The 12,983-nt window shown below is 52.0% G+C and overlaps 1 protein-coding gene across 3 annotated transcripts in view; it reads left to right on the forward strand.

The window, feature by feature from the left end:
* The window catches only part of Hmcn2 (hemicentin 2), a 152,281-nt gene that overhangs the window by 90,576 nt on the left and 48,722 nt on the right, over positions 1–12,983 (forward strand). For all 3 annotated transcript variants that reach the window (XM_050155359.1, XM_050155357.1, XM_050155358.1), the window contains 11 exons: positions 953–1,114; positions 2,316–2,597; positions 4,124–4,291; positions 4,942–5,055; positions 6,325–6,411; positions 7,118–7,309; positions 7,821–7,991; positions 8,101–8,214; positions 8,687–8,829; positions 9,581–9,731; positions 11,177–11,395. In XM_050155359.1, coding sequence (XP_050011316.1) covers positions 953–1,114; positions 2,316–2,597; positions 4,124–4,291; positions 4,942–5,055; positions 6,325–6,411; positions 7,118–7,309; positions 7,821–7,991; positions 8,101–8,214; positions 8,687–8,829; positions 9,581–9,731; positions 11,177–11,395 — 1,803 coding nt within the window. The remainder of the gene's footprint in view (positions 1–952; positions 1,115–2,315; positions 2,598–4,123; positions 4,292–4,941; positions 5,056–6,324; positions 6,412–7,117; positions 7,310–7,820; positions 7,992–8,100; positions 8,215–8,686; positions 8,830–9,580; positions 9,732–11,176; positions 11,396–12,983) is intronic.

Consider the following 12,983-nt stretch of genomic DNA (forward strand, 5'->3'; position numbering starts at 1 on the left):
CTCCCTCACCCAGCACCCCTCACCCAGCTCTCCCTCACCCAGCACCCCTCACCCAGCTCTCCCTCACCCAGCACCCCAGCACCCAGCACCCAAGTGCCTCAATGAGGCCATGGGTTTCCAGCCCTTCAATGGGGAACCAGCTGGCTACAGAGTGCTGCTTTCCCCAGCCTTCTGCTTTGCCCCATCTGTAGACCCCTTTCTAGCCTGTGATCTTCAGGCCCCAAATCCCTGTCTCTTCTGCCAGGAGCATCCTTCCCCAAGCCCTGGCTGCCCAGGGCCTCCCTGCACGGCTATGTTCTGTCAGTCTGTGAGCCACATGGGGTGTTGTTTTGGTCGCTGCTGAAGGTCCCTTAACCCAAATATGGAGGGCAGGTCAGATAGAGTTTTTCCTGGGACCTGGGAAGATAGCAAAATGAGCAAGCCCTACCCTCACCTGGGTGGTCAGGTGGCAGACAGAGTGAGGAAGTCACTCTGGGCCTTAGGGAGTAGGTGACAAAGAGAAAAGACAGGTGTGGCCAGGGCTTGGAGTTTTAAGGTGTGTGGCTGGGATGTTTGACCCAATAAGAGGGACAACCCTGAGGGCAGAGCAAGGAGAAGCCACCCAGGCAGAGGCTGTGGTAGATGCAAAGGCCCTGGGGCAGAAACAAGCCAAGCATACTTTGGGACAGCAAAAGAGTTCAGAAGGGTTGCAGCAGCGTCAGCCAGAAGGACATAGTGAGAAATGGTTCATAGGGTGATGGGGACTGAACTCGGGCCATTGTGGAGGGGTTGGCTTTACCTCCAGGGACACAAGGCAGGTCATGCTCAGAAGTCCCAAGTTGGGAGTATGGTGACTCAACGAGATGTCAGGATCCAGGGAAGGCTTTCCAGAGGAGATGTCACATATGGGGATGGAGCAGGTGGGTGGGAGGACCACTGTTCCTCACGAAAGGTCCTTTTCTCATTGCCTCAGGCCAGCCCCTGCCTCGGGAAAGGGATGGCCTGGGACAGGTGTCGGCAGTAGGGAGGCTACTGTACCTGGGACAGGTCAAGTCGTCCCAGGAGGGGACATACATCTGTGAATGCAGCAACACAGCTGGGACCAGCAGCCAGGAGCAGCAGCTGGAGGTTCTGGGTGAGCCCTGCCGGGACTGGGGAGCATGTGCGTGATGAATGGATAGAGCTGAAGTCTAGACCACCCAAGGGTGGGAGCAGCAAGATGGGCACTTGCCTGCCCTTCCAGTCCAGACCCTCAACTCCCAGCGTGTGCACACGGGAGGGGACAGCAGGCTCCTGTGCACCTCAGTGGTCTAGCAGGAGAAAGCCTGCATTGAAATAGTTAGACGTGAGTGTGCACGAGGTTCCTATAGAGCCTGCACTGGTAACATGAGTCCTTCTGGAGGGTTGGCTTGATAGTTAAAGTGCCTGCCATGCAAGCATTGGAACCGTAGCTTGGATCCCAGAGTCTATGTAAGTGGCAGTGGGCTAGGCAGTTCACTTGGGTCCTAGCCTTGGAAGGCAGAGACAGGGGGTCCCCAGAATGGGGTGGCTGGTAAGACTAGTTATATCAGTGAGCTCTGGGTTTAACTGAGAGACCCTGCTTCAGTGAATAAAGTGGATGAATATTCAGTGACTAAACCTTCAGCTGAGGATGATTCGGTAAGCAGACCTTAGGCTTCCACATGCACGCACATGTGTACACAGGTGGCCTTATATAAGCAAACATGCACATCACAGAGAGAGAGAGAGAGAGAGAGAGAGAGAGAGAACATGGTGTGGGGGAGGAGATATGGCTTGTAAAAGCCATGCTGTCAAGACTGGGGACACTGCTGAGTTGACAGAGTGCTTACTTATCAACACGTAAATCCAACACTTGGGAAAGTGTGTGAGAAGATTAGGAGTTCAACGACCTCAGTAACAGTGAGTTCAAGGCCAGCCTAAGCCACGAGACACAACAGAAGTGGTAGAAAATGAATCCCAGAAAGGTGCTGGGCACTGTAGCCTTTGAGAGGCTAAGGCGGAGGAAGGGAAAAAGTTCAAGGCCAGCATGGGTAACTAGAGATGCTCCAGTCTATGAGACTGAGACCACACAGACCAGGAATGGCTGAGTATATTCCCCAGGGAGCAGCCCACCTAGGTCCCTAATGTGCCTGAGAGGTTACTGGTGGATACAGCTGTCACTCTGCCACAGAGATGAAAAGGCTCTGAGAGGTGAATTGAATAGGCCAAGGTCACACAGCTCGTGCAAGGAAGAATGTACCTAAATGACTGTGTCCACTGAGACCCCAGCACCAGTCACCCTGCTACTCTACTGAGAACCTTCCTCCCCATCTCAGTTCCTCCTCAGGTCACTGGCGCTCGGGAGCCGCTCATAGCTGTCTCCGTGGTCCAGGGTGGAAACACCGCCCTAGACTGTAATGCCACAGGGAAACCCCTGCCAGTCGTGACATGGGAGAGGAATGGCCAACCTGTCCATATGGAACCTGGCCTGTGGCTTCAGAATCAGAACCACAGTCTACACGTGGAACAGGCGCAGGCCTCCCATGCCGGTGACTACAGCTGCGTGGCTGAGAACACAGCTGGGCGTGCTGAGAGGAGATTCACACTGTCTGTGCTGGGTGAGGACTGGTGGCCTGTGGGCAGGGTGAGCTGCTGGGCTGGGCTGGGCTGGGCTGGGCTGGGCTGGGCTGGGCTGGGCTGGGCTGGAGAGAGTAAGGTCAGGCAGTCTCCTAAAGTCACAGACAGCCCCAGGGGCTTCTTCAGGGCTCTGATGAGGGCTGCCACTGGGACAATGGCCAACAGGGCCCTCCTGAGAGCTGTTCTCAAAACACCCATGTCCTTCCTTCCCTCCCTATCCTTTCCCCTTCCCTTCCTTCCCATGTTAGCTTTTCCCCACCCTGTTCCTGATAGTCCACACTCTATGTGACTGGTGATCTTGGGGGATCTGGGGTAGGAAAGCCAGGAGATCATACACATTGGAGAAGAACCAAGATACCTGCCTGGAGGAGGTACCTTGGGGCTGCAGCTGAAAGACTAAGTAGGAGATGGGTGGCTGCCGGGGTTGTAGTAAGAGAGGGGTGCGAGAGCCTATTGTCACTCCTGCTGTGCACCTGGATCTATTTCAGGTGGCCGCTGGGGGTGGTCCTGGAGAAGGCTGGGAAAGGGATGAGCGCGGTGGGGCCTTAATCATTCTGTGCCTCATCACCCCAGTGGTAGATCTTTCCAGAAATGCTCCTTCATCCAGAGCACAGATCCAAGGGTGGATGTGGGCTCGCGTTTGCAGGCATCCACCCTGCTCAGCTCCTGCCCCATAATGGACACTGGAATAGGGGATTTTGTGCATTTGGCTCAGTGGAAAGAGTATGGTTAGCATTCTACCAACAAAGTCCTGGCTTCCAGAACCAGAACTGAATAAGCCAGCATTGTGGCACACTCCTATCAGCCCAGCATTCAAGAGATGGAGGCAGGGAGATGAGGAGTTCAAGATTATCCTTGGCTACATAGTATTGTAGAATATCACTTTAAGACATGTTACATTTGTTTATGCTGTGGAACCTTTGTTTTAAAGATGCAAAGATGTGTGGCATTCTTTTGTGTTGCATTTGTTTAACTCTGTGAAGCTGTGTTACTTTGCCTGTCTAATACACCTGCTGGCCTAATAAGGAGCTGAATAGCCAATAGCTAGACAGGAAAGAGGATAGGCGGGGCTGGCAGGTAGAGAGTATGGATAGAAGGGGAAGGGCGGTGGTGGCCCACACCTTTAATCCCAGCACTTGGGAGGCAGAGGCAGGCGGATCTCTGTGAGTTCGAGACCAGCCTGGTCTACAGAGCGAGTTCCAGGACAGTCTCCAAAGCTACAGAGAAACCTTGTCTCAATAAAACAAAACAAAACAAAACAAAAAATAACAACAACAAAAAAGAATCCTGTCCATATCCCTCTGAAAGGGTGGGGAAACTGAGGCCTGAGATTCATGTCTTGTCCCAGAGTCCACTTGTGGTCATACCATACCCATGTGGTATCACACCTTTGAGGGCAGTAACTGGAACCCCTCCCAGTGCTTGATCCCTCTCAGTTCATGAGTGGGGCCATGAGTCCTTGGGCAGAGAGTGCAGTGCTGAGTGCCTGTCTGTACTCTGAATGCAGTACCTCCTCAACTCCCTGGAGACTTGGACTCCTTGACCAACATCACTGCCACCTTGCAAGGCTCCCTGACGCTGCTCTGTGAAGCTGCAGGGGTCCCACCCCCGACAGTCCAGTGGTTTCGGGAGGGACAGCCAATCGGCCCTGGAGAGAACACCTACCTCTTGGCAGGTAAGGCACAAAACCAGGTATGTTTCAGGATCAGTCTAGCCTATGACCTCTGACCCTGAATTACCAGACCTCAGTGACTCATCAGTCATCAACTGTGGGATTGCAAACATATTTCCCATTTGGTAGAGGTCACCAGATACATTGTATAGACAAGAACACAGAAACTGGAATTCGCCTGAGCACAAAGGGGACCAGCAATCAATTAGTAATGTCTGCCATGAATGTAGGAACAGCAGTAATGATATGTGTGTGTTATCTGCCCCAGGTGGGTCTTATAAGATCTGTGGTTTCTTTGTGAGGTTTCTTTGTGAGGAACTTCAAAGATCCCTGGAAAAAGAAGCCTTTTTTTGTGGGGAGGGCTCTTGGGACAAAATGGACATCTGAAAAAACCAGGACTGTGTAGCTATGTAGCTCACTGTTGTCTCTCAGCCCTAGCCAGAGCCACAGAGAGCCAGCATCTCAGTTCCTTCTTGCTGCACAGGTCCTCAAGTTTTTCTGATGTCATGCTCTATCTATCCTTCTGTTAACTCTCAAGGGCCTCTGGTCCCCACTAGAGGAATGGAACACTGGGAGGCGGATACTTGTATATTAAAGCTTGGCATCATGAGCTGGGAGAGATTGCTGATCCTATGCCTTCCCTTCCCTCCTAGGTGGCTGGATGCTGAAGGTGACCCCAGCCCGGGAGCAGGACAGAGGTCTCTACTCATGCCTAGCCAGCAATGAGGCTGGCGAGGCACGCAGGAACTTCAGTGTGGAGGTCCTGGGTAAGACACACTCTATGTTCTTAGGAGCATCAGGAGCCTCTTCCAGCTGGGACGCTAGAGTGGGCAGAGATGGAGGAGGCTGGACCCGGTTTTCCTTGCTTCATCAGAACCTGTCCTCTGGGGGTGGGGAGAGGCTCAGCAATCAAAAGCTTGCTGCAGAACTGTGAGGACCTGAATCTGATTCCCAGATCCCAAGTAAAGGAAAAATGATCTGAGGGTTGTAGCACTCACTCAGAATCCCAACACTTGGGATGGAAATGGGAGGATCCCTTGGGGACTCTGGCTGGCCAGCCTAGCCTGCTTGGCAAATTCTGGGCCAGAGACTCAGGATTTTTTTTTAAAGGTGAATGCTTCCTAAGGTTCACCTTTGACCTCCACATTCATATACATTCCCATGAACATGTGAACATACTATATACTCACACAATATTTACATATAGCACACACACCATACACATATCACAAACCACACCATACATACACATACCACACATGTACATACACACATCATACATAGACCACACACACATATACACACATCACATATCACATACACAAACATACAAACCACACACACATACACATACCACATACTCGTACACATATGCACACCACACACACATATATACCCACACCAAGCACACACCATAGACACAAACATACACCATAACCACACACACCACACACACATACACACACACCACAAACATATACCACACACACGTATACACACACCACATTATCACACACATATACATGTACATCACACACACACCATACACAGAAACGCCACACACACCATATATACACATACCACACACATACATACATACCACACATACATATGTACATACCACACACACACCATACACACAAACACCACACATACCATATATACACACACCACACACAGTATACACACATATACACATATCACACAAACACATACACACCACACACATCACACATACCACACACACACCACATACACACACATGTATACACACACCCTCTATACTGAAGCTGCCCTGATATTTTCCAGAAATAGTAGGGATTAACCCAAAGTGGAGGGAACAAATATTCTCAACCCCACACCGACTTCTCTGTCCAGAGTCTCCCCAGAGCAATTCATTAGACTGACTTCTGGGTAGGAGCAGACATGGGCGAAATGGGGAAACTGAGGCACAGCAAACTTTGTTTCCTGTTCTGTGGATGGATAGCCAGGTGGGTCACCCAGCTGGAAACTGTTTGCCTTCCTCCTCCTCCTAGTTCCTCCCAGTATTGAGAATGAAGACTTAGAGGAGGTGATCAAGGTGCCCGAGGGACAGACTGCTCAGCTGGTGTGCAATGCCACAGGTGAGGGCTACTGCACAGTGGGCCTGGCTTAACTGTTCCCGTACCCTGACACCTTGCCCTGCTCCTCACTGAGCTCAGTCACCTGCCAGAAGCTTCCACGGGGCCTCTCTGTCTGGTCCCGTAGGACTTCCCTGCCCCTGCAGGGAATGTGTCTGGATAAAGAGAAGCGCAGTGAATGAAGACATAGATAGGCAGATTTCTGAATAAAGATGACGATGAATGGAAGGATGAGTGGTAGGATAGATGAGTGGCTAGTACACGGGTAGGAGGAAGGATAGGATGGAAGGATGGATGGATGGATGGATGGATGGATGGATGGATGGATAGATGGATGAGAAGATAAATGGATAAATGAATGGATATGTGAATTGATAAGTGTGCCTTAAGTGGGTAGGAAGATGGATAGACAGGTAGATTATGGATAGATGGATAGAAGGACCCATATATGAACAGTAAGGTAGGAAGACGAATGGAAGGTGGGAAGAAGAAAGGAAGGGTAGGTGGATGAATGGATCTTGCGTCTTTGTCCCAAGCCATTCCTGCCCCGTCCCCAGTGAGCAGCTGAGTTCCTGAAGAAGGGCCCTGGCTGTTCTGCTGCCATCCTGAATGGGGATGGAAACTCCATATCTGTGCTGGCCAGGGCCGCCTCTAGCCCCTGAGCCATCTGGTCTGAGCTCACTCAATGATCTGTCTCCTCTTCATAAAGGCCACCCGCCGCCAAAGATTACATGGTTCAAAGACGGCCAGTCCCTGTCTGTTGGAGACCCCTATGAGGTGTCCCCAGATGGTGCCTTCCTGTGGGTCCCCCAGGCCAACCTGTCCAGTGCTGGCCACTACTCTTGCGTCGCTGCCAATGCCGTGGGGGAGAAGACCAAACATGCACAGCTCACCGTCCTGGGTGAGTGTTAAGCCTCCGCAACCACCTGGGTTTCCACAAGCAACCACTGTCATTCCATTTACTACTCCAAGGGTGACAGCAAAAATACCAGAGAGCAGCCAGGTGTCAGATCTCCATAGCAACCCCAGCTGGGGACCAGGCTTTCAACACAGCCTCTTCCATGACAATTCATGCCCAAACTGTAGCTGCAGGAGCAGGGAAAGGAACCTTCAAATCCAGGAAGCAGTTAGCCAAAAAGTCCCCTCCTCCTCAGCAGAACCAAGAAAGTTTAGGTTGAATAAGAGTGAGGCCACATGTTGAGTCTCTAAGAGGCACAGGAGAACCTGGCTGTTCCTCTTGCTCTGCAGTGTGACTCTGTGGTGGAGGAGGGTGTGACTGCCCTGAGCTTCTGTTTCCCATCTATTCACAACTGCAGCACCAAGGATAAGCCTGGGGCCTTAGCTGTCCTGGTCCTCAGGGTCCTCGGGCCTGGGCCTAGACTGTTAACCAAGGCCTTCCTTCCCCCCTCCAGTGGTCCCCACCATCCTGGGAGCACCTGAGAATGCCATCGAGGAAGTGACTGTGACCATCAATAATCCCATTTCCCTGATCTGTGAGGCACTGGCCTTCCCATCCCCCAATATCACCTGGATGAAGGATGGGGTGCCCTTCAAGGCCTCTAAGAACATTCAGCTCCTCCCAGGTGATGGCCCTAGGGTGGGCTTTGAGAAGACACAGGTTGGGTTGGTCTGCGCACTTGTCTATGGTGAAGCCCTGTTTTGGGATAACTCTGGCCACGGCTCCCCAAGCAGGTACCCATGGTCTCCAGATCCTAAATGCTCAGAAGGAAGATACTGGCCAGTACACCTGTGTGGTCACCAATGAGCTGGGGGAAGCAACGAAGAACTACCATGTGGAAGTCCTCAGTGAGCCCCCTACCATCTCTGGGACAGTGGCTGGCCAGGCAGAAAAGTCCTGGACACATTTGAGACCTCAGGCACCTTCCTGTGGCTATTTTCCCTGGGAGTCACATGCAACTGGCGGGGGTGGGGGCAGAAACTCTTGCCTTGGTGATACTAAAAGGAAGGGATAATATTAAGACTTTGGTCTTGGTGATCCAAATACTCCCCCAGTTCCGGCTTCCTACCACCACTTCTGGTGTGGAGATGCAACTTGGGGTCCCTCAGTTTGACACCTGGATCCTCTAGAGGCCACCCCAAGAATCCTTTGCTTTACCCCTGTCTCTTAGCACTCTGTAACCTTAAGTGGGTACAGATGGATTGCCTTCCAGAGTCCTATTCTACCAGCCTTGTTGTTAGGGAACCAGCCCCAGGGCCAGTGGGTCTGGGTCTCAGGACCGTCCCAGGCCTGCTGCTCATTCATCCTGTGGCTTTTCAGTTCCCCCTTCCATCTCCAAAGATGACCCTTTGGGGGAGGTCAGCGTGAAGGAAGTGAAGACGAAGGTGAACAGCACCCTGACCCTGGAGTGTGAGTGCTGGGCCGTGCCCCCACCCTCCATCAGCTGGTACAAGGACGGAAGGGTGAGTGCAGAGCTCCAGACTTGGGCCTCACCAGCCCTGCTCAGACCTTTCCAGAAGAGCCCTGGAAGAACCTAGCCCCAGAGCTGGCTCTGCTCACCCTTCGGTGTTTCATTTAAAACAAAACAAAACAAAACAAGCAAACACTTTCCAATCATTACGTTATCCTGTCCACTCTTTTGCTTCTTTTCTACTGTTGAGGTCATACAAGTAGCTTGACAAAGTCACCGCGTGGTCCCACCACTTTGTATTATGGTCTGAGTTTTATTTATTAAAATATAGAGTAGGTTGCTGGGCGGTGGTGGTACATGCCTTTAATCCCAACACTTTGAAGGCAGAAGCAGGCAGATCTCTATGAGTTTGAGGTCAGCCTGGTCTACAGAGTGAGTTCCAGGGCAGATAGGGCTACACAGAGAAACCCTGTCTCGAAATGTGTGTGTGTGTATAAACATACATACATACATACATACATACATACATACATACATACATATTTTTGTATGGAGAGAGAGGAAGGGAGAGGGAGGGAGGGAGAGAGAGAGAGAGAGAGAGAGAGAGAGAGAGAGAGCACACACACGTGCAGTAGTACGGCTGGTAATCCCAGCATTTAGGAAGCTGAGGCGGGAAGGTCAGGAGTTCAAGGTCATCCTTGGCTACACAATGAGTTGGGGATCAGCGTGGTCTACAGGAGACCTATCTCAAAACAAATAAAGTATCTTGGTTTTCATCTCTGTCCCTCTCTGTCCTCCCCCAGCCTGTGACCCCCAGCCAGCGACTTCGTGTCCTGGGGGAGGGGCGGCTCCTCCAGATCCAGCCCACCCAGGTCTCTGACTCTGGCCGCTACCTGTGTGTGGCCACCAACGTGGCTGGCGAGGATGACCAAGATTTCAATGTTCTCATCCAAGGTGTGTGCCACTGTAGGGTGGTCTGGGTGATAACAGCCAGTGGCCCAAGACAGGATGCTCGCTCCAGGTAGAAAGACGGGGCCCATGGCGTTGACCATGGCTGGGGATCAGGAGCCCTGTGCCTTTTGGCAAGGAGACCCATATGGGCATTCCCCATCGACCATGGCTCAACGTCTCAGAAGCAGAACAGTTCCGTGTCTTCTGTGGTTAAGGAATGAGTTTCAGAAGATAGGGGCTCCTGCCTCAAAGCAGGATTAAGTGGCCAGGAGGTAGGCAGGGAAGGAAGCAGAGAGAAAGGGAAGCTAGAAAGGGGGGGGGGGTCAAAGGGACTGGGGAGAGGTGGGGAAGATGGCTGGGAGGGAGGTTAGGAGGGAGATTGGGAGGCAACCTGGGAGGGAGGCTGGGAGGCCAGAGACCAAGCCAAGCTAAAGAAGAAAAGACCGTTACCAAACAGCTCTGTAGTGGCCTGATGAGAAAGCATACTTTGTCCTCTGCCACCTCTGCCCTCAACTGCCTCACCCTGGCCCTGTCACTCACTACTGGGCAGCATGACCTAGAGATGTCACTGGCCCCTTTGGGCCTTGCTGTCACCCTTTGCAAAATACAGGCATTCTAAGCCAGGCCTGATGGTCCACTCCTTTAACTCGGCACCTCGGGGCAAAGGCAGGTGGATTTCTGTGAGTTTGAGACCCGCCAGGGCTCCATAGTGAGACCCTGTCTTGAAGAAAGAAAAAGAGAAAACAGGAGATCCAGCTAAAGCAGGTGACCTCGGGGCCCTTTCGGGTCCTAACTGCTGGGGGTGCTGTGCTCCTGTGTACCAACAAATGAAGGAAGGCTGAGCTAGGCACTGCCCAGCGCCCTTCACAAAGCCTTTCCTTGTCACAATCATTTTATCTTTTTGTTGTTGTTGTTGTTGTTTTGTTGTTTTTTTGCTGCCGTTGTTTTCTGAGGTGCGGTTTCTCTGTGTAGCGCTAGCTGTCCTGGAACTCGCTGTAGACCAGGCTAGCCTCGAACTCACAGAGATCCGCCTGCCTCTGCCTCCCAAATGCTGGGATTAAAGGCATGTGCCACCACCACCTGACCATTTTATCTTACTTCATTTTGTTCTTTTGAGCCGGTCTTACTGTAGCCCAGGCTGGCCCTGACATTTCTAGTCCTCTTGCCTCAGCCTCCTAAGTGCTAGAAAGACAGGTGTGACCTCTTCACCCAGCCACCAGGACTCTCAGAAGCCAGTGACAGGTGAACTCTACAGAGAGGGGGGCAGCTCCTAAAGCTTACAAGGCATCTCCATAGCCAGTCCCTGGGGGAGTAAAGAGAAGAAATGCCTTGACCTGCCTCCAGGCTGTAGCTTGTGTGGCAGGGTGTGGCAGCACCTCCCAGGTTGGTTGGTAACAGCAGTGAACAGCTTTCTTATATTCCTAACGACTTGGTCTCTCTCCGTGCAGTGCCCCCCATGTTCCAGAAGGTGGGCGATGTTGATGCAGGTTTTGAACTCCTGCTCCATGAGGAGGAAGCCCGGGGCAGGGTGACAGAATACAGGGAGATTGTGGAGAACAACCCGGCTCACCTGTACTGTGACACCAATGCCATCCCACCGCCCGAGCTTACCTGGTACAAGGAGGGTCGGCCCCTGTCAGCCGCAGATGGGGTCTCGGTGCTGCAAGGTAGGCCAGCTGCTACCAGTAATGCGACCTCAGGCATCGTGTGTGACTAGACCTTCGCTGGAATTTGCAGAGGATAAAGCTTGCTTGAGGTTGTTGCCTTTTGTACCTAGTTTTTAAAACAAGCTTCCCAGACCAGGCCAGAGCCTGTATCTAGGCTTTGGGATCTGGCCTGGAATGCTTGGAGAATGGCTTGAGTCTCTAGGGAGAGGTGAGTTTCTTTATGTAAAAAATGAGGCAGGAAGACACTGGGAGCACAGGCTAGCCAAGCATGAGAACCCGAGTTCAGCCCTTAGAACTCACAGAAAAGCCAGGGCACGCCTATGATCCCAGCATGGGAGAGGCAGACAGGCAGGTCCCTGGAGCTCACTGGCCAGCCACTCTAGTCTCCTTAGGAAACCCCAGGCCAGTGAGAGACCCTGTCTCACAAAACAAAGTGGGCAGCTTCAGAGGAATAACACGCAAGGTTGATCTCTTCCTCCACGTATATGAATACATGCATGTATATGCTCACATACCTATACACACATGTGTATCTGCATTCATACAAGCATATGCAACACATGCACACACATGATTGTGATTCCATGAAAAAAACTTCTCTCTGGCTTTTGAGGACTATGCTGTCTTCTATAGCTTACAGCTTATAAAAATTTTCTATTGTCATCTTACCATTTAAAATATTTCCTTATTAAAGGCCCATTAATTATTTAAGTGGGCCTTATTTTGGAATATCTTTGGCAAACGGTTTTGAGTTGAAAGCTCTAGGATGAGGCTTAGAGATACCTGGCTTCCCTGGTCTGCCCTGCCCCCACTGCTGTTGCTGTCCAGGCCCCACTGACTGGACCAAGGGGAATAGGTAGTCTCCTGGCTTAGTGTCTGTGTGGTGGCCTGCGGGATCCAGACCAGCACTGGGGCTGGGTAGGGGACTGGAGGTTATCACAGTCTGTGAAGAACAGTTGCCCCAGGCTCTGACCTTGGCCCTTGCAGAAAAAGGAACCCTTAGGTCCCTGGGAGATGCCATGAAGGTAGAGGCTGGTTGTCCACGCTGGAAATCCTGGACCGACTCCTAATCCTGCTGCCGACCTCAGACGGGGGCTCTAGTCTCACATCCTGTTGTTCTAGGCTCCGTCATGAGGAGATTCTTAATGCAGACCCGAAACACAAGTTGATCCCAGCTATCAGTTAATCCCTGACTGCAGCCACCGACTTGGCCCACACGATAACACTGACCTCCAACCCCACTGCTGACCTCTAACCCCGGCTACCAACTCTGAGCATGTTAAAGATGTGGTCACAAGATGAGCTGAATGTAGATCCTGATCCCAAATTAAGCCAAGATCTCACCTGAGCACCACTGTGACCTTGGCCTCCCTGCCCCCCCCCCCACACACCCCATAGCTTTGCTTGTTAGGAGCCCTTGTTTCTGACATGGTCAAGCCACCACACATGGACCCCGCCACACACACACACTTGTAATACATAGCACACAGTGACCCTAAGTAGGTAGAGACCAGGTTCTGCTCTTGGTTGCCTCCTGGTCTCAAAGGGTCCCAGGCAACTCCTCCCCTGCCCCCAGCAGCCACTGCCC

The sequence above is a fragment of the Alexandromys fortis genome, unplaced genomic scaffold, assembly GCF_014885135.2.
Source record: "Alexandromys fortis isolate MF-2015 unplaced genomic scaffold, M_Fortis_MF-2015_v1.1 scaffold_72, whole genome shotgun sequence".
Taxonomy (NCBI): domain Eukaryota; kingdom Metazoa; phylum Chordata; class Mammalia; order Rodentia; family Cricetidae; genus Alexandromys; species Alexandromys fortis.